We start from the raw sequence: 20310 nt of genomic DNA on the forward strand, positions 1-20310 counted from the left end.
ATGTTAGTTACTCAGGATTATGTAAATCATTTGAATTCAATTTGAAGTATTCAAATTATTAAGCACTCTTTACCTTATAAACTTGAAGGTTGCTTAAAACTATTTGGACTTCTGTTACTGCTAATCAGATTGTTCACTTTTGACGATTTTGTTTTACTTATCTTTTTTATACACATGGGCGATTCTATAATTGGAGATGAATTTTGCATTTCATAAAGTGAAACACTTTTCTGTCTCTCTCTCCCTCTCACATACACCCACAGCTGTCAATTATTTGCATTTCTACCTGGGTAACAGTGTTGATGCTAACAGAACTGACAATTTTAAACGGTTTCGCATTTATGCTAGCAAGTGGAGTTCTGTTAGCGTCATTACTGTTACCTTATTTGCATAGGGAAAACGGAATTGATCACTGTTGTTCATTTCACATTTCACCATGATTTGAGTAACACCATGTGTTCATAGCATTTATGCTAGTAAGTGGAGTTTTGGCTATGAACACATTGAGTTACTCAAATCATGGTTTAAAGAAATTAAACGAACCACAGTGCTCAATTCCGTCAGTGATCAATTCCGTTTTCCCGATGCAAATTAGGTAACAGGGTTGACGTATTGGGCATCAAGAAATCACGATTTTCACCTACACAAGACACTTTATACAAGAAATAGATTATTGTTATGGCAGTGTGATGTAACAAATGAAATTATCACCACCCAGACAAATCAAAAACTCAACAAAACATTTCTTCAGACACAAAATTACCTGCAATTATAGAAGCACCCATATACTCTTGTGCATATGTAAGAATAATGTTTGCTATGCGAATTATGTTCTGCAAACAATGTAATCATTAGGTGAGTTTTCAGTTTTTGTCTAAAGTAATTTTTAGCTAAGGTCACACAAAGCTCTGTGTGCTTTGAGACCTAACACAAAACTGGTAATGGGCAATCAGCTCTAAAATGAAGGAAATGTCGCTTTCGTCACTTAGGTAAAAGTGTTAATAGGCAGTGTTTGCAAATGGAAAATCTTTATTTGTGGGGCACTGTATCATGGCAACCCAGTGATCTCACCTCTACCTTACATCGCAGTAAGAAAACAGCTGATAGGCTTTTCGTTTTTTTCCCTTTGTGGTAGACGCCCAGCTCTTTTCCACATGGATGAGAATTTTGCATTGTTCTACTAATAGCGGCTTACCGTATGTGTTATTTATATCACAGTAATGGAGCTGTTGACATTTCCTGTTCTCAGTATCAATTGCTATAGGGTTGAAAACTTAACAGAGTGATGGAGGTTAACTGTCGTAGGATTTGTTTAATCACCTGTGAATATTAGAGTCAGCAGTTAAGTTAATAAGTTACTTAAAAGGCAAATAGATTTTTGGAAGTTTTTTATAAAAAGTCATGTGATTGAATTTCCATTTGTTTGCTTCTATAGAGATAAAAATCTAGCTACAGTGTTTACACCTTGATATTACAAAGGTATAGGGGAAAAAAGCAGTTAAAATGTTCCTTTTTACTCATAAATGCTTCAGCAATATTTTAGTTACAAATTGCATTTTTACAAATAATGAAAAAACTGAAAATGTTAAAATGTCTTCTGCATTGACAACAGATGGCACTTTAGAAAAAGACGCAGTGGACGGACACCAAGACTCCTCTGCAGATTCTGAAGTGGTGAGTATTTTTTGGCTGTTATCCTCAAACTTCCCCTCCAGTAAATAAATCATTAACATTTTAGACCTCTCTGGATGATTCACCCAGCGTCTGCCTCCAGCCACCCAGATTTCTTAGTTACTAGGAAGGTAGTGGTTTCCCGAAAGGCTCAGCTGAGCAGAAATTGAAAGATGGTTTCTACCTGACCTTCGGTCGTAAATCTGATTTCTCAGCCAGGCCGGCAAATGCTTTAGCTTTCTGACGCAGGTTTGAGTTGGAACTGCTGAACTGTGTCTTGTGGGGTCGAACTGTTAGATATGGGAATACTGCCATCCTGCAGCTCATATTCTGTTTCCGTGTCTGTGATCTGTCCTTTTCTCATGAAGGAAAGAATACGTGACATCATCTCCCTAACCTTTTTCCCAGTTGTGTGTCAGTGGGATTTTATCAGTGGTGGGAAAACTGGGAGTGCGGAAGGAAAGGAATGATAGCACTGGTGTTTATATGGGCCACCAGGAGTGATAAAATAAGATATCTATCTTTGCTGAGAGATAAGTTCTCCCGAATTTTCTAAACGTCAGTTTGTTCTTTATCTTTTGTAATGTTTTAGTTCCTTTCTGTAGTCGTCAAGTTGGTTTTGAAGCCCCTGAAATTATCGTATTGTTGTTCAGGGTGTTAGAGATGGCAAGGTTGGAATCTGTTGAATCGACATCAAACGCATGGGAAACATGTACACGTCATTGCTAGAATGCCATGGCTGGCATCGTCTTTGTTTTGGATATGGCATAGTGGATCTATGACATGTCATTTTAAACCTTTAGAGTTTCTTTCTTTTGTAGAACACAAAAAAATATATTTTGAAGAATGTTGGTAGCCAAACAACACTGCCCCCATTGACTTCCATTGTATGAACACAAGACCACTTAGACATTTCTCAAAATGTACAAGTCATACAAATTATGAATGACATTAGGGTTAATGAATGACAGCAAGATTTCTATTTTTGGGTTAACTATCCCTTTAAGTGAGAACTTGAGTGGCTCATGGTTTTCTTGTATTCCAGTTTCAAAATCACGACTCCGCTATTTATATATATAAAAATAATAACAATGTACCTATTCACCAACTATTTTATCATTTATACTGTACGTCCTCTCTTATCAACTTAGATTCTTGCCTTTGAAAACGGGCTACTTTTACACTTATCTGCAGTCTGGCATGCAGACTTGGATCGCATCACAAGGCCGTGTATCTACATTGTCAGCATTTGAAAGAAATTACACTCGGGAACATTTTATCTGAAGAGCCTCTTGAGATAAGAGCAGGGGCCGCATTCACAGAGCATCCAGGTTTTGACTAACACTGCTGAATTAACTATAGACAAACATTGGTCAAGATCATCGCAACTGACCCCTCAAAAAAGCCTTGATTGAGCCTCCTGATATCACTGCTATGGATGACTTGTGACTCAAAAAGCTTTTATATACAAATTAACTTTACTTTCACAAAGGTAGCAGTGCTTGTCTAGGGATAAGAATATCACAGGGATGGGCTCTTTTGAGCCAGGAAGAAACCACCCAGAACACCCTAGCAACCACCTAGAACGCCCTAGTTACCGCATAACAATCTTTTGCTACCACGCATTAAAACAGCAATGGGCAACCGTTACATTTAAGATAAAATATATGATTCTAGAATTTATTTTGTTTTGCTTTTAATCGTCTTACAAATGTGGCATGAATAGGTCAATAATACGATAACAATATCTATCGCGATAGATTTCATTTCGATAACGGTGATATGATTTGAACTCAAACAGAATAAAAATAAAGTTAAAAGTAGTCCATCCTGCGTCGGGAGTAAACTTGGAACCTCTTCGAGCAGGCGTATGCATAGATGCGCGTTGTAGATGGTGGTCACTGCCACTTTGAAGTCTCCATTCATAATGAGGTGTTTGTGAAGAAAGTCTTGACTTCAAATTCAAGGATTAAATACCGTTGTGTTCACGGTGTGTGCGACAGTGCACAAGTTATAACGGATCATCTCATTTCGTCTTAAATACACGTTTTGTCAAAAAATAAACACGAACAAGTTTAAACCGTTCTCAATTTCGAGGACAGATTGGCAAATTCTTCGTTTTTTTTATAGCTACAGATGCATACTGTTTAATAGACACTGAAACTCATTTAAATGGTTCTTAATGTCAACTTGCAGGAGAGTAAGACAAATGTTGTATTAAGTTAAACTGGAAATAGTCATACATTATATTAATAATCTTCATTAACGTCCATTGAAATTGGAGGAATATGTCAAAAGCAGGCTTTTAAGGAAAAAGTGTCAAGTAATGGGAGGCCTGTGCTCCAGTAGAGCTTTAAAGAATGGGTGTATCTTCAAACCACAATTTTCAGTTACGCAATTATACTTTGAAGCACATTTAGAGAGGTTATTCTCTCTATTATTGGCAACCTTATTCTAATATTTAACACGCAAGAAAAGGGCAAATGACTATACTTAAATATTTTATTCTTATCATATGTGGCTTTGCACACTGCTGGCATCTAGAATTATTTTGATCAGCGTTTTATTGTTAATTTCAGAGGGCTCTGAACTTTTTGCAATATTGTTCATATCGTTATCGGAATTATATTGTATCGACCGAAATTAAGAAATATATTTCAATATACATTTTGGCCATATCGTCCAGCCCTCGGCATGAATGTTTAAAATGATTTTCGCAGTTCACAGTTTGCATTTTAAATGCTTCTTCTGTAATTCATTAATGTCTTCCTTCAATTCCAGTTTGTTCTGTGGATTGAATACATGACTGATTTGTGTTGCTCTGTGATTCATTCCTCACATGTTTGTTACCTCTGGAATCGCTTAAGTTATTCGCTGCCTTTGTCAATATTGGCACCTCGAACAACGTCAGTGAAACAGAATTATAGCGGTGTCAAATCTGTCAGCTTTGTGCCTTTGTGCCACTGAAATTATGTTTTCAAGCATTTAGTTAGAATATCGCTCATTGAAATATGAACAACATTATATAACATTCTGACCATAACTGTGAATTTTAAGGCACGAATGGGAATCGAACTTTGGTCATGCTTACTAGCCCCATATGCCAGCGCACTAACCACCAGGCTATTGGCATTGACAAATAAACATTAAACATTTTATGTTAAGGCTTCTGTACGTTTTCTTGGGTGGTGTATGGAAATGCTAAATAAGGCAACGCGATTATTTGGACTTCCTATTTTTACTTTAACAAATTAGTGATTTTTGTTGTTGTTGTTGTATTAAAATGTAATTTTTTTGTTACATATTCAGCAACGACTAACCTACCCGTTCGACATGATCAGCTTACCCCCCAACATGGGGTAGACATCTTCCTGTGACGGAGATGCTTTGTTCCTTTCTGCTCAGTTTCTTGTAGCTTGTTTGTGTTGCGTCTCGAGCTCTCTGCCTCCCTCTTGTGCGAGGATGTAATATAACTTCTTCCAGATGTGTGCAGAGCTGTCCAGTATGTGTTCGAAACAAGGACGAAAAGCAGAGACACATTTCCAGCATCTACAGTTCATGAAAACTGTTGACATTCGATGCTGGTGCACTGTGGGAACTTCATTAAAAATGTACCCTAAATTTTAACTCTTAAAACTATTTAACCACACAAGTTGCTCCATGCACACTGAAAAACATGAATCTGTGGTTTTTCAGAATAAAGGAATGATTTACCTCTTAAGGGCGGGTATGTAAAGCATAATGGAATAGTGTGATATTGACATAAAGCCAAAGGGCCTGTATTGTTGTGGTGGAATTGAAGAGAATATTGAGGCTCATCTACATCCCCTCACTCACACACTCCTTCCATTCATGGATCTGTTTGTTAGCTCCACCCGCTGATGGAAAGATCTTTTGTTTTGTTCTTGTTGAATATCCCCCCCGAGTCAGCATCTCCCTGTTTTTCTTATGCTGTCTTTGACTTTCTTTATTACCACTTTGGTCAAAAGGTTAAAACCACACCTAAACATTTTAACGTTTTGTCTTCATTATGGCATTAGAAAAGTTGTGCGAACTACTTTGGATGCTATTTGAAAAAACACACGTGAGCAGAATTTTGGATCTCTTTAAATGGACAGATCCTTGTATGAAACGAATGTAATGTGCGCCAGGATCCCTCAATGAAGCCTTGTTTCTGCTTTCCTCTCCTTTACTGGATAATGATGCGTACACATGCAAACACAAAACTCGGCTTTTTCCCCAGCTGAACAAAATAAGACCTGAAGGTTTAGCTGTATGTCTGTTCCACCTATTGTACAAGGAAAGTACTCATTTTTGGCATTAGACATGTATTTGCAGACTTTAATTGAAGGGTTTTTGTATGGGCATGTGTGTTTGTGTTTTTCTGCAAAATGGTATACATACCCACACACCGTGAATCCCTTTCGTTTTATGGCGAGTAGAAAACTCATCCGAAAAACAATGCAATTCTGCATGCATGCGTTGGGTCGATACATTTAAACCTCTTGTCAGTCTTGCATGACTTGGAACACATAATAAGATCATTTGAAGAACGTTGGTATGGACACAAAACTACTAAACATTTCTCAAAATATCTTTTCATGTTCAACAGAAGAAGAGTCATCATGAGAATAAATAAATGATGACAGCATTTTTATTTTGTGGTGAACTCTTGTTTTAAACCCAGCAGTGATTCCTGGTGTTTAGTAGCAACGTTAAAACGTAGTTATTTCCATTAGTTTTATGATGATGTGCTATTGTCACCTCTTCCCCATGAAATGCTATACAGTCGTTTTTCTACTCAAAGCGAGCCTATGTGAATTTGGCAGGGTTTGCTTTCTTTCCCAGAGGTCTGAGCCGAGTTCCTTGCATCGGTTCAATTGCGTTAAACCGCAGTGAATCCCTGCAGCCTTGCATCATTCTCGTTGTTTGAAACGGTTGCCATGGCTCCAGTTGTTGACGGTTCTGTGCAGATGCATGGATGTGTTCGACCTGAGCAATCCCTTGTGTCCAGTTTTACACGCCGCATTAGTTAAAAGGCTTTTTCCGTCCCTTCAGTGTAGATCAAGAGTGTGTTATCCTGTTAGCTTGACTAAATCGTTTTAATAGCTCTCAGTTTGATAAAAAGCCTTATCTCACCGGTGTGACAGCAGACACAAAGCTGGGCGGAGTCTGGAAACCTCATCCCATTGTTCTCCAAACAGTTTAGACGGTGAGATCAGAACAGAAGCCTGTCAGAAAATCGATGTTTTATCAGTAAATGTGTGTTAAGACCTTTTCCTGACTTGTGTTTGAAATCTATTGGGTTATATAAAGAGCAGACTGCCAACACTGTCATTTCGCAGGTGATGAGATCAGATCTGTTTGTTCAGGAAGAACAGTCAAGACCACATTGCTTGCCTAAGTATACATTTTAGCATCATAGGATCTAAGAAGCTGTAATCTGGCTTACAATTTAAAGGAATAGTTTAACTGGATGAGTTTGTTTCTACTGCAGAACACAAAGATATTTTGAAGAATGTTGGTAACTGAACATCAGGGGTTCACTGACTTGCATTGGTTTTGTGTCCATACAATTGAAGTCAATGGGTACAGCCGCTGTTCAGTTACCAACCTTCTTCAAAATAGAAGAAAGTCGTACAGGTTTGGAAACGATTATTGAGAATTGTATTTTTGTGTGGGCTGTCCCTTTAAGTAATGTCATTTGTAATTTTGACTATTTTTTATAACAGATATAAAACTTAACAATAATAATAATACAGGTTACGTATTTTTACCAGTATTCTGACTAAAAGGAAAATGCAGTACTGTGCTTAGCATGTGACAACACTGAATAAAACCAGGCATCTACTGACACCGCGCAATTTTATTTCTAAAAATCACACTAGAGTTTTATTTCAAACTAAATCTGTAGTTCAGATTGCTTTAGTAAAAAAATCCTGTTTGTCATAAGATTTTTGTCGCCGGTCTGGAAAAAGCGTTTTTTTTTTAGAAAGACTGAAACGTTGACCGAAAGAGGAGGGAGAAACGAAAAGATGGATTGTGATTTGATGAGACCTTTTATGAAAGAAGAAAACGGGGAAAGCCCATAACAAAAAGAGGCAGGGAGTCGACACGAAGTAAGGGAGAGTGGCAAGGAAACGGAGGGAGGAAAAGAGAGAGAGAGAGAGAGAGAGAGAGAGGGGAGGGGGGAGGAAAGCAGTGTGTGAAAGAGAGGGAGGGAATGTGAATGGGCTGGTTCACGGTGCAGATGTGCAGAGAGTTGCTCATTTTCCCCGATAAGCTTGACGGAGAACTCAGACTCTCGGCTTCATGTTGGAATACAGCAGCGGTTTATTCATCTCGTTCACATTTCTCCTCCGGGCAAGATGTATGAGCGTCACAGGCGAAGGTATAGCCTTTGTGCGAAGGGAGAGAGAGCCGTGGACGTGGTTTTGATAAAGGTAGGTTTAAGAAATGTACCACATTGTATTTAACTCATAACTTTGGTTTACAAGTCGTTTTTGAATAGTCTTTGAGATGTTTAAGAGCTGTAGCTCTTTGTTGTGTCAGACTTGTCACGACACGCTGGTATATTTTATTGAATGTCTTGTTGACAGTTGCGTGGGCCGTCACGTTGCATCCATTAGGGTTGGCTGCGAGTGTTGTCGGGATGCCAAAGGTGTCTTGCGTTAATTGGAAGGGGCGTGTATGAGAGCGCGTGTTCTCAGGCCGGATCCAGAGCTTTGCCTGGGTGGAGTTCGGTTTTGGATGTGGAACGATGAGGCCTGCTTTCCAAGTTTTTGGCCAATGCTTTGGTTCTTAGGTTTGGCGTTAAAGTTGCAGACGGTTATGCATTTAACTGTTTTGTGTCTCTAAAGTTTGCACACACTATTTGAAACATAGGTTGGATTTGGGGATTGTCAGTCCACAATTGAGATTTATACTGTGTATTTAGTGTAAAACCGGTGGCCATACATATTTGCGTGTTTGGATTTACATTGTTGGGACAAAGCCACCCTCTGAAGTTACTTTAGTTGGACAAAAACAAAATTTCGATTTAAAGGAATGATTTATAAATATGGTAAACAGAGAACATATCGCTGCTTGTATCTTCATATTTCTATGTATTGCCAATAATCACTATTATTAGTCACCCTTTATGTTTGTCACTGGGGTTTGCAAATATCTTACCAGTAAAAACAGTCAAAAGTGTTAATCATGCAAAAAGTACAGTGTTTCTTCCATTTCCTGAAAAACACAATTTGGACATCCAAGGTTTAAGAAAGGACGGCGATAAATCATTTATAAGTTTGTTCTACAGTCTGTAGCTTCATTATAATAATAACCGTAACCAATAGCACTTATTTAGAGATCTATGTAAACACGTGTGTTTGGCTGTGAGCGTATGGGAACAGTATGGACTCGGGCTGGAATGTCATCAGTAGGCTGAAGTATGTATATTTAGTGGCTGGTCTGGTACTGTATCAGTGAAGGTCACAGCCAGACACATAAAGGACCTTCCACATTCTGACCCCTCGATTAAACACTCTTGATAAGTAGACCTGCCTCAGCGGCTGTTTTTATCCACAATCACGTTTTCTACCACTCTCTGGTCTATATCATCTGACATGAGCTGGCAACAGGTCCAAGAATCATGAGCGGAGACTAAGACATTTAAAGCTGGCTAAATGATGTATGTTTAGTTTTTAATCTTCATACACTGTCAGAACAAAAATGCTCCAAAGATGTACCGGACGGTAGTACTCTCTAAAAAAATACACCTTTGCACCTAAAAGTGGTACCTTTTGTCATGTATGTATTTGTACTTAAATGGTACATATAAGGACGTTTTTAAAGGATACCGTCACAGTGACAGCTTGGGTAAATTTTTTGACCAATATCGTTATTTTTGTATTTTCAGTACTTGTGTGATAGTTGCATGTTTTAGATTTATTTTTGCACAACTGTCTGCTAGACTTCCACTGTAAGAATAGTGCTAAACGCACTTGTACTGTCATCTAAAGGAAAACATTGGATTTTACGTTTGGTTTGTTTAAGCTAAACATTCGTAGCATCGAGGTAAAAACTTGAGCTACAGTATTTATAGGAACAAACGTAAGAAAGTGATGCAGACTTTTGTCACGGTTGTTAGAAAAATCAGCTTGATACTGGAAACATTACAGACAAAGTGTGTGTTTACATAACATATGTCTTATAAGCACAAAACATAAACATTATAATCAAAATATTTCCTATATATATATATATATATATAAACATGATTTAGTATTTATTTATATTTACCAGTAATTGAAATTATAAATAAACTATAAAATTATTTGTATATTTTCTCAAATATATGCATGTACTTGTTTATAAATACAAAATTAATATGTACAATACACAGACAAATATTATGTAAACACAACCTTTTAGTCTGGATGCGATTAATCGTGATGGCCCTACTTAAAATGTTGTTATCACGCTACTATTAAGCATCACTTATTTTAGTCATTCTAGTCTATTAGTTCTCACACATCATACTGAATTTTTCTTGTTCAACTTGTAAGTCTCTGTGTTTTCTTTACCTTAAATCAACAGCATGCATGCGCATTTTCTGCAAGGTGATGTAATGATACAGTCCGCGTTAACCTGCTGTGGCATGAAATGAAGAGGGCCTGTTAAAACATTCTGAAGGTGAAAAACCGAGACGCAGGTGCTAGTTCAGGCCTGAGTGCAGATTGAGAAAGACAGGTCGTACACACCCGTCTGGAGAAGCACCCAGGGGAGCACTTTTAAACCGACGCGTGGAAAACATGCACCTTGTTGTAGCATATTCCATTCAACCAGGACCCGCTTAATATTGATTGAGAAGCCAAATGGCTACTTAACACCCCATTAAATCATTGCACAGATGTTCTTACCCCAAACCTCCTGCATGAAACTGGAATGGAGAACTGTGACATATCAGAAAGGTTGTTTGTCAAGTTGAGGTACTGTATGTGTAAATAGGTTTTGAGAGTCTATTTTGTGTGCGTTTGTCTCCTGGTACCCAATTCCATTGGTCCAGCTTTTCCTTTCTCCACAACTCATAAGTTATATCTATGGAATCCGTCTAGAATGTCCAACTTAAACCGCAGTCTGTGGACAGTCTCACTCCACACTCAGTGGATTACTGCTGTGTTTCATAAGCCGTTCGGAAGTTCTGTCATCCCTTAATATAGCCCATCTCACCAGCCGTCCCTTTCCATGATTAGACCACGGGTGTGTTTGGATTTCAGCTGCGTCAGAGCCAGGGCACTCGAAAGGCAACATTTCACTCCCTTTCCCTAAAAACACCTTCCATAGAGTCTTAAACTGGTAAGCCTTAGCGACCACATACTGCCATGGCAACCACCCGCAACATCCAAGCCGCTTTTGAGAATATGCAAAAATGATTTTTCTTCCCACTGTTGTCCCATTCTGGACTTCTGGACTCTTTTCCCAAGGAAGTGTTTGTTTGGAAAAGGCCAGTTCCTGTATGACATGGGTTCCCATAGGAAGTCAATACTGACTGAACTATAGGTCTCATGTCAGCATAGGTCACATGTAGGACGGGGTATATTTTAGTGTGTGCATATTTTCTTTGCTGTCTTTTTTTGCTATCCTGCTCTCTTTTAGGCAGTGGATGTGCTGGACAATGAAGTGCTGTGGTGGTCTTGGCTTTAACTACAGGCGGCGTCCTGTAATGGCCTCATTTGCTCACCGGTAGTGTTGTAAAGACAATTAAAGCACACGCCTGGGGGAAATGTATGGCGGATTTTTATAGCCGACCTTACACACAACACACACAGAATGATTTCATTGTGGTAATTTCTTTCCTTTTTCTTCGCCGAGTCCAAACACGCATGCATATCGCACACTGTGTCTCATTCAGAAAACATGCATACGCACGCAAATGTGCGTAAAACCAGCTTGCAAGCAGTTGCATGATAAAAGCATCAGTACATATGCAAGAGATCCTCGTTTATAAACGCCTCGTAAACGAACAAACACATAAATATACCAACAGTTCTGTAAAACACTTTTTATTTTGAATAAAAAAATAACACATTAGCATGAAAGCCATAAGCATTGTAAGCAAATCCAGCATTATACACGTCTTTCTTTGCACAACTGAGAAGGCCACTCGGTGACATCATCTCATATCTACATTGTTGGGCCATAAATCATCTCCGGCAATGAGCTCTTTGTCCCAGCGGCTGCTGAAAGCCCCATTGTGTCCCACCGCACACAAGCGCACTCCGTAAGATTTAATCTAAAACCGTTTTCTTGACCTCATGGGTTTTACTGTATATATTGTAAATATTAGATGAGGTTTTTCGCTCATTTGAACGTTTCCTATGCTCATCGCGTTTGACTTTAACAACATTAAATAGAAAAACTATCCATTCATTATTAAAACTAACATTTTGGTTAGCTGCTATTAGGTAACTTTTTGTATTGTATTGTATTGTTTGTATAATGTATTGTTAAAACCGAAGCTAATCCAGTGTCACAAAGAATAAGTAACAACAGCCCACCTTGGTTTTGTTCTTAATATTTGTAAGTCGCTTTGGATAAAGGTGTCTGCTAAACGACTAAATGTAAATGTAAATGTTGTCCATCTGTAGCATGTGTCCGAATGTTATTGCTCTCAGTGGAGTCAGCGTGAGGTGTTATGGCTTTCCATTACTACTGATCGGTACTCATTCACTAATTGGCTGAAGTAGTGTGTGGTTAGAAGTGTGTGTGTGTGTGTGTGTGTCTGCTATCTCCATTACTGCTATTTCCAAGCAGTAAAATGTCAAAATATGTAGAGAGACTTACAGCCTTGACCTGTTGAATTGGTCTTAAATGCGTTTTAAACCAACGTACGACTCCGTTATGTTTTATATTATTGCAAAAAACGCTCTTTTGTTGCTGTTTTCTACATAAAATCATTCTAAGTAATGTAATAAACATTCTGTGAAAATAATATATTGTTGTATTTGTTAATGACTATTGATAATAACTTTATATTTAAAGAAAATTTCGTAATTTCTCAATAAAAAAATATATTAAGTTACGTATGGCCTTGTCAATAGTTAAAATCATTGTTTAGTAAGCCGACCTCCTATTTGCTGTGCAAAACAGTAAAACATACTTTATATATAATTAATATATTTTTATTTTATTTTTCAAAATAAATCAATTAGATATTATAAATATTTGAATACTGTATCTACATCTATAATCTATAAAAATATCTATAATTGAGATAAAAGCAGGTTTTTTGGCTATTACTACTTTGATACTCAAAATCTTGTATTTAGATCATCAGAAATTAGCATGGATGTCACAGAACGGGGCACATTTAGTCTCATGTTTGTTTCTCTCAGAAATGCCATGAAACAAAAATATACACAAGAGTGAATATAGTATGTGACGCGTAATTTCTCTGGGTTTCTTTTCACTCTATGTTGGCAAATCTTAACAAAGTTTGAGTCATTATTGATTTAAAAATACAAGAAATGACGAGAATCTATATTAAATCTTAAAAGTCTGCTAGACTTATTACAACAATATACTCCAGACTCTTAGTGTGCTCTCCCGCTCATTCAAAGACAAAGTCGATCATTCACCATAGCGATCGAAGGATTGAGGACAGTATGCATGTGTTTGATCTGGTTTGAGCTTCTTTGACATATAGGGTTTGATGTGTTGGTCTGGGATCAGAAATAATTGCACGGATCAGCTGGTGTGAGTCTTACTGTCAAAACCCACAACTGCATGTTATGAACTACAAGCACACGACATTGAAACGCTGCAAGCCTTAATCTCACCTTTTGATGCCTCGTCTGCATTAAAGAGTAAAATTATTGGCAAGAAAATGTAAAGGAAATCCGGAACGTCAAAACCAATCACTTTTTCCTGTGCCTCTTGCACTGTCTCCGAGTTAAAAGGCCGCAGCTGTTGATGGCTCTATTGAAAGAGCCCACGCCTCTATCGCCTGCCACACTAGACCAGTGTCCATCCCCCAGTGTCCGAACAAAGGACGCCTATGATGAGGAGTCTCACACACGTGCATGCACACAACGGCTTCACACCGAGCGTGGGAGTTTAGCGTGTGTCACATGCTCTTGACGGGCAGCGGGTGGGCGTAATCGTAGATGAATTGAGTGGATGATGGTCGTGCAGATGAGCTGCACAGGAAGCATTACGAGTTTCCGCCATTCTTTATCTTGTTTTTATATTGACGAATGCACTAGCAGAAGAAGAACCCATTCTCAAATCAATAATGTCTTGTACTACGGTTCATGAAAATGTGTTGCAATGTATATGGTGTGAACAGAGGTACGATCAAATAGGACTTTGATGGCTTGGTTCTCTCTGGTCTGTTCACAGCTGCTCTGAGTTGAACGTTAGTGGGCCGTGATGTTTATATGTGGGTCACATTCCTCTCCCTGCCCCACACGTGCACCCAGAAAACCTTCTTGCCCCAAATCAAAGCGTTGGAGGACAACTCTTGTCCTTGGTAATATTTCCATTCGTAAGCTTGGTGCTTGTGGTCAAAGGAAAATGCTTTTGCCTTCCAACCGTTGACATGCATTTCTTGGGTTCGAGGTAGGAGAGGAAATCATCTTTCACGTGATGTGTCAGAGCATCCTCAGCCATGCACTTAGATTGAAGAAATCAGAAATATAAATGAGCAGAAAATCTCTTGAATTAGGTCAGTGGTTCCTAAACTACCAAAAGTATGCACTTTAATGTCTCCCTTTATCCAAACAAAAGCTTTTCTAGGTCTTGAGCACACTAGCACTTAGCTGAGGACTTGAATCAGGTGTGATGGGTTAAAAAGTCATCCAAAATGAGGGAAACACTGATCTGGGGCATGCAATTATGTCAAATCGTGTTAAGATTTGTGATCTAGACACCTGAATGTGAAAATGCACACAAACTGGTTTTGTGCTAATGCTTTGTCATGTTCTTGAAGTGTTTTCCTGTTTGTTTCTCTTTATTTCGTTTTGCAGATAAAAGGATTTTTCTCAACTTAAACTTTGTGTCGGTTTTGTTTTCTCCTTGTAGATTCACAGAGAGACGGAGACATTTTTTTCAGTTGATCCGAGTCGAGTCGCTGGAGTCCAGGAGACCAAAACCAGTTCAGGTAAATACTTAATTCTTTAAATTATTTTAACAAAAAATAAAGAAATGTTTAGAATAATTTTTTTATAATTGACATAGATGGTCGTGTTAATTCAGCATATAAACAACAAAAATGTAATGTTTTTTTGCAATTTGTGACTTTTGGTCAGTCATGTCCAAATGAAAATCAGTCATTGAACAAAACTTAAAAAACGTAACTTTGCCGATTTGCAATTGTAAACGTATGATTTAATGTAAATGGAGTTTAACATCATTTGATTTAAATCAACAAAAATTTCAGTTAAATAAACATGCTTATGTATTTAATAGAGATTGTGATATAAAGGCAAACTTCACAGATTGCAGCTTTAATAATGTATTAGAAATAATAGTTGATCTTCTCTTGTTAAAATAACTGGCGAACTTCTGTACAAGATTGAAAGATTTTTTTCGCAAATCCAAATTTTTTTTAGCAAATGCTACAAATCTACTGAAGATCGCAAAAGTGCAGAAGCATAAATTGTTTTTAATAAAAATATACACATTATTTGTATTAAACATTCATACAATAACATACAGATAAGTTGCTGTATGCTTCCAAGTACATTTCCTTTCTATACAAAGAAAGGATGATGTCTTGTCTCGTGTGCGCGCCAGTCTAAATAGTGCCCGCATTGTATCGCATGGGAAACTGCTCAAAAGACTAAATGGATGTCTTCCTGTCAATACAAAAGCTTGCACTGGTCAAATTAGATCATCTCGATGACATCAGCATCCTGTCCGAAGGGATTACAGGCCGAGATGCAACACTGAGCTCAAATGAGTCACTTCAGACTCACTCACTGTATATTGATTCACTTCAAACGACTCCACTTCAATCATGTCTGTTTTATTTAGTTTATGATGCTTTACCGGTGCACATTTACTGTAAAATATTGAATCAATGGTCTTAAAGCTTTTCCATTCTTTTCCCAGAATTCCCCCCGTTGACTCCTTCACCGGAGAGTGCGCGACACACAGAATCAGCGAGCACCATGCGAGGGTCTGCCAGCGATGGCGACTCTCTCCTGAGCCAAGATTTGGGCGAGGACAGCGTTTTTAACAACAAGGTGGGTCTAGAAATCTCATGTGTTCATGCGTGCCGTTTTTGCCCATGTCATCCAGTTCTCTGTTTGTTTTTGACAGGGTGTTGCTATTTTGTTTCTATGAGGCATCCCTTGACTGTGCCTCATTGTGCGAGTCCGTCTGCCAGATATAGCGGTTATGCAATGCGTCTTAGTTTCAGTGGTAATTTTCTGTACGCGTTCTCAGCTTTGCTCCACTGACATCACATCATGTGATGCAAGCGGAGTGGTGGGCTAGGCCTGCAATTATGTCCTCGTCGTCTCATGCGAGCTCCCCTACCTCTTTTTTCGCCTCTTCTCGAGTCCGGGTGGCATAAAACTCACGAGGCAGAGTTTCCTTGTGGTTTTCTCCTGCCTTGCAAACTAACACTGGGATAGCAGAAGGGATTCCTTGCGTCAATTAAAATGTTCAGAGATCTGAGGAATATTTTGAGGAATGTTGGTACCAAACAACATTATCCGCCATTGACTTCCATTGTATGAACACAAAACCACAGAGACTTTGTAGAGATTTTCTTTTTTTTTTTTGCAGAACACAAATGAGGGACAGATACGTAACAAACTTCTTGTTTTAAATAGTTAAACATTTATTTAAATTTTATTTTCACACATTTCTTAAATTGTAGTAACATGCTTTATTCCCTTTGTGGTGGTAATGTTCATTTTTTAGCTACAAAACATTTGCCGAATGACCTCACCATATTCACTGTCGTTCACATACTTCAGAATTATGTTTGGATGGAAGAACTCCTAACCTGAGCTTGACTTTGTCCCATATCTGAGCCTCATAGTCAAGTATTACGGTCAGCGTAATGTAGCTGTTAGCTCACCACACCCCTCGCCTGGCTGCATTTCTTTCCGCATGTGAGAAAAATAATGAACTGCTGTGAATGGAAATGAGTTTGTGTGTTATGAAAGGTTTACAAGGATGGAAAGAACTTCGATTCTATGGGGCTTGTCTGTCCTGCTGGCTCAAACAATATTAGTGTGCTTGTGTCTGTTACAGACGTAAAAGTGGTACAGTATCTCAGCAGCGCGCGTTTCATTGGCTTCGTACGGCTTAGAAAATTCACGTTCACCTCTCCAAAATACACGTGACAACGGAAGTGTCAATAATTCGCAATGTTATTCAGTATTTTGCATCAAGACTGGGTGGGTTTTTTCGCTTGTTCAAATCGTGTCACAGCATTCGCCTCAAAACAATATTGCACTGGGTTGCAAGAAAATACAGCAAAAAACATTTAAAACAATAAAAGTAAAAACAGTGGTTATGTCAAATTAGGTTTTTTACATTATACGTGAGTAATCTGTAAAAACTATACAATATATGTAAAATTGAGTTTTTACATTATATGTAAAAAAATACTGTAAGAATGTAATTTTGCTTAATTTTACAGTGTTGTTAAATGTAATTTTATAGCATTTGGCATGTTAACCATTTGTATTTCAGCAGAAGGGGGCAAGCCTGTCAAGGTTTATTCAAAACATCCTTTTTGTGAACCAAAACATACCGTGTCTAATTCTTTCTCACAGTTTTTTCCCTCTTCCCCCTCTTCTCTCTCTCCGCACCGAAGAGCGAGGACAGCATCACCATCACAAGTGGCGTATCCATGTCGTACTCCTCCTCCACCGATGACACCTCCAGCTTGGGTACCCCCAGCACGATCCCTCAATCCAGCACGGAGACGCCTGGATCCAACCCCTTCCTGCACGAATCCCCCAGAGCTTCACCCGTCTCGGGGGAAACTGAGGAGGAGGAGAGAAAGGACCGCCTCACCGAAGTCCCGGAGCGTTCGGCTATTTTACGGACCTCCATGCGCTCCCTCTCTCCCTTCCGCAGGCACAGCTGGGGCCCGGGCAAAAACTCAGCGGGAGAGGTGGAGATAAGTCAACGCAGGTATGGATCTTCAACAGAAAAAGGAATTTGGTCTTATTTAAGGGTGAATTGACCATTCAAAAATTTAGAAATTCTTCATGGATTTCTTTAAGCCATCTGTCGTCACAAAAGGGTTTAAGAGATTGAGTTTCTCCTTTTAGGTGTGGTTTGGTAGATTTTTTTCCATTTGTTTTGAGTTTGGTGTTAGCAGGATGTGTGTTTTTAAAGGGGAATCCCAGTGCTTTTCCTCTGAGGGTTTGAAAGCAGCCGCTCTGTCTTTTCTGTGAGAAAGAGCTGAGTTTAGGTCACACAAAACAGCGATAAATACAAACAACGGACCTCTAATACTCTTTCCTTAAGACAGAATAGAGGAACACTATAGTTTAACTGTCATTACACTACTCGTACCGGCTCGATGAATTGATGACACGCCCACATCTGTCAATCATCCTACATGTGTCATTGTGTCTTTCCATTCATCCTCTCCTCTCATCATCTCCATCCATCCTTTTTTCCAGTACTGCACGAAGTGAGGTGGAGCGCAGATCGGGGGGCCATAGGAGAAGGTATCATCATCCATCTTCATTCTTTCCATTCAGGGACCCCTTAAACTGGGGCCGACTGTTGTCGAAGCGCTCGTGGAAAATGTTTTAAATGTTACGATGTTACTTGAGCACCATATGCTGTGGAAAAGCCCTCTGTAAAAACGTCAGAATGCCAGGCAGTGAAAGATTACGTTGAAACGTTTCCCATAAATCCGTCCCAGCCTGAATATAATTTTAATGGGGGGACACACAGTACAGTGAGTAAATAAGCATTACATTTGAATTCTAAAGTGAAATGTTCCTTTAATACAATACAGATTGGTTCAAAGGATCCTTATAGTAATAAACAAAAACGATATTTCGTTATTTTCAAATGAAATGCTTTACAACAAGATTTTCAGACAGCCCACAAACCTATTCAGTCTGAAACCGTGTTGTTTTTGTACATCTCCTTATACTAACAACATTTCTTTTTTCCATCCATCCGTCCATGCCCTTCTACTCACCATGAAGCATGAGCTGGTGTCCGTCAGTCGTCCTACGTTCAGAGGGTGACGAAATAAACAGCAGAAGGTAAAAAGGACAAAAAAAGGAAGCGTCAGAAACACACAGAAATGGTTGTGAAATGACGTGGTGTAAATTGCATTGTGTGAACACAGACGTGTTGTGAAAAGACACGGACATGTCTATATATATGCAATGCATGCTGAGTTACTCTACTTCCTGTCTATGGTTTAGTCCTGTCACTTTGTGAGAGTAGTTGTGGTCTCATGTTTGTCCAGCAATCACTTCCTTTGACTTTATTGTCTCAGAGATAGCTTCATCGGCCAGTAATGTATGCGTTTAAACGGGTCTGTAGATTCAATTAAGTACAGTACCAGAAGATAACAGCTGTTAACAATGACTAACATTTTAATCTGGATCTCAGAACCTGATGAGAGGTGAGAGCTGATGATTTTCTTTTAGAGCAGTTCTGTTGGAGCAGAAAAGGCAGAAGAACCTGACGATAACTTGCTGGTCGCAGTCTAGATCTTGATTCAAATGTAAACTCTGTTTTCATGTAGTGGTTAATTTAGCCACGGTTAAAAAGCCACACATTAAATGTGTAGTAATGTTATAAGTTAGGAAATAATAAACTAAGAAGCATCTTTAAACCGATTTCTCAAAACGCACTTTTACAAAGTGAGGTTAACAGGGTATGAGGGTATATCAGAGGAACCACACATATATTACATAATAAACATCCACCAAGTGCAATAAAGTATATCATAGACATTACAATCTTACTTTTGTTAAAAAGGCAAAAGTTTAAATGTTCCCTTATTTTTTATTTGCTCTGGATAAAAGCCTCTGTTAAAATAAATGAAGATGGAAACATACACTTGACATTTTGTTGTGAAGTTCATACTTTTAAGTGTCTTATCTGCCTTTGCAACCACTGTGAAAAAATATTTGTCGCAGTCATTGCAAACCAGTGATTCAAAAGAATGAGTTTGCTTTTAAGGTTTAGAGAGACCGGAAAATAGCATGCGTCAGATATATGCGTCATATTGAAGTTATATGATCTGAACTGATGCATATATTGTCATCATTTGCTTATGTTTATCTATCTCTTTGTGCTGAATGTGCGTAAGCACTAGAGCCAAAAAATAGATTTTAGTACCATCAAAATATTTACCTTTTACCATTTGACCTTAATCGCAATGAAATACAATGATACGTTTTTTGCGCAGTTACAGCCTGGAAGGTCTCTCAGCTGACAAGGAAGAAAGGAAATGCACAATCCAGCCTGTCCAGGAACCGAGCTGTCCGTCAAAACTCGACAGAGAGGAGAGAGGCTCGCTCGTGTCTCTGACTGAAGAAGAGCAGGAGTCTGACATGGGCGACTGCGGCAGTTTGGACAGTCAGGTGAGATCTGATTGGATGAGCCACATATATGCACACCTGCGACATCAACTCAACAACTGGT

General features: G+C 38.6%; 1 protein-coding gene across 4 annotated transcripts in view; it reads left to right on the plus strand.

Annotated features, from left to right (window-relative positions):
• akap13 (A-kinase anchoring protein 13) overlaps positions 1 to 20310 on the plus strand; it is a 67544-nt gene that overhangs the window by 27375 nt on the left and 19859 nt on the right. For all 4 annotated transcript variants that reach the window (XM_079450525.1, XM_079450526.1, XM_079450527.1 and 1 more), the window contains exons 8-14: positions 1613 to 1674; positions 14740 to 14818; positions 15772 to 15905; positions 17495 to 17817; positions 18315 to 18362; positions 18855 to 18914; positions 20075 to 20249. In XM_079450525.1, the coding sequence (XP_079306651.1) occupies positions 1613 to 1674; positions 14740 to 14818; positions 15772 to 15905; positions 17495 to 17817; positions 18315 to 18362; positions 18855 to 18914; positions 20075 to 20249 (881 nt within the window). The remainder of the gene's footprint in view (positions 1 to 1612; positions 1675 to 14739; positions 14819 to 15771; positions 15906 to 17494; positions 17818 to 18314; positions 18363 to 18854; positions 18915 to 20074; positions 20250 to 20310) is intronic.

Source organism: Barbatula barbatula (genome assembly GCF_947034865.1).
Source record: "Barbatula barbatula genome assembly, chromosome: 25".
NCBI lineage: Eukaryota > Metazoa > Chordata > Actinopteri > Cypriniformes > Nemacheilidae > Barbatula > Barbatula barbatula.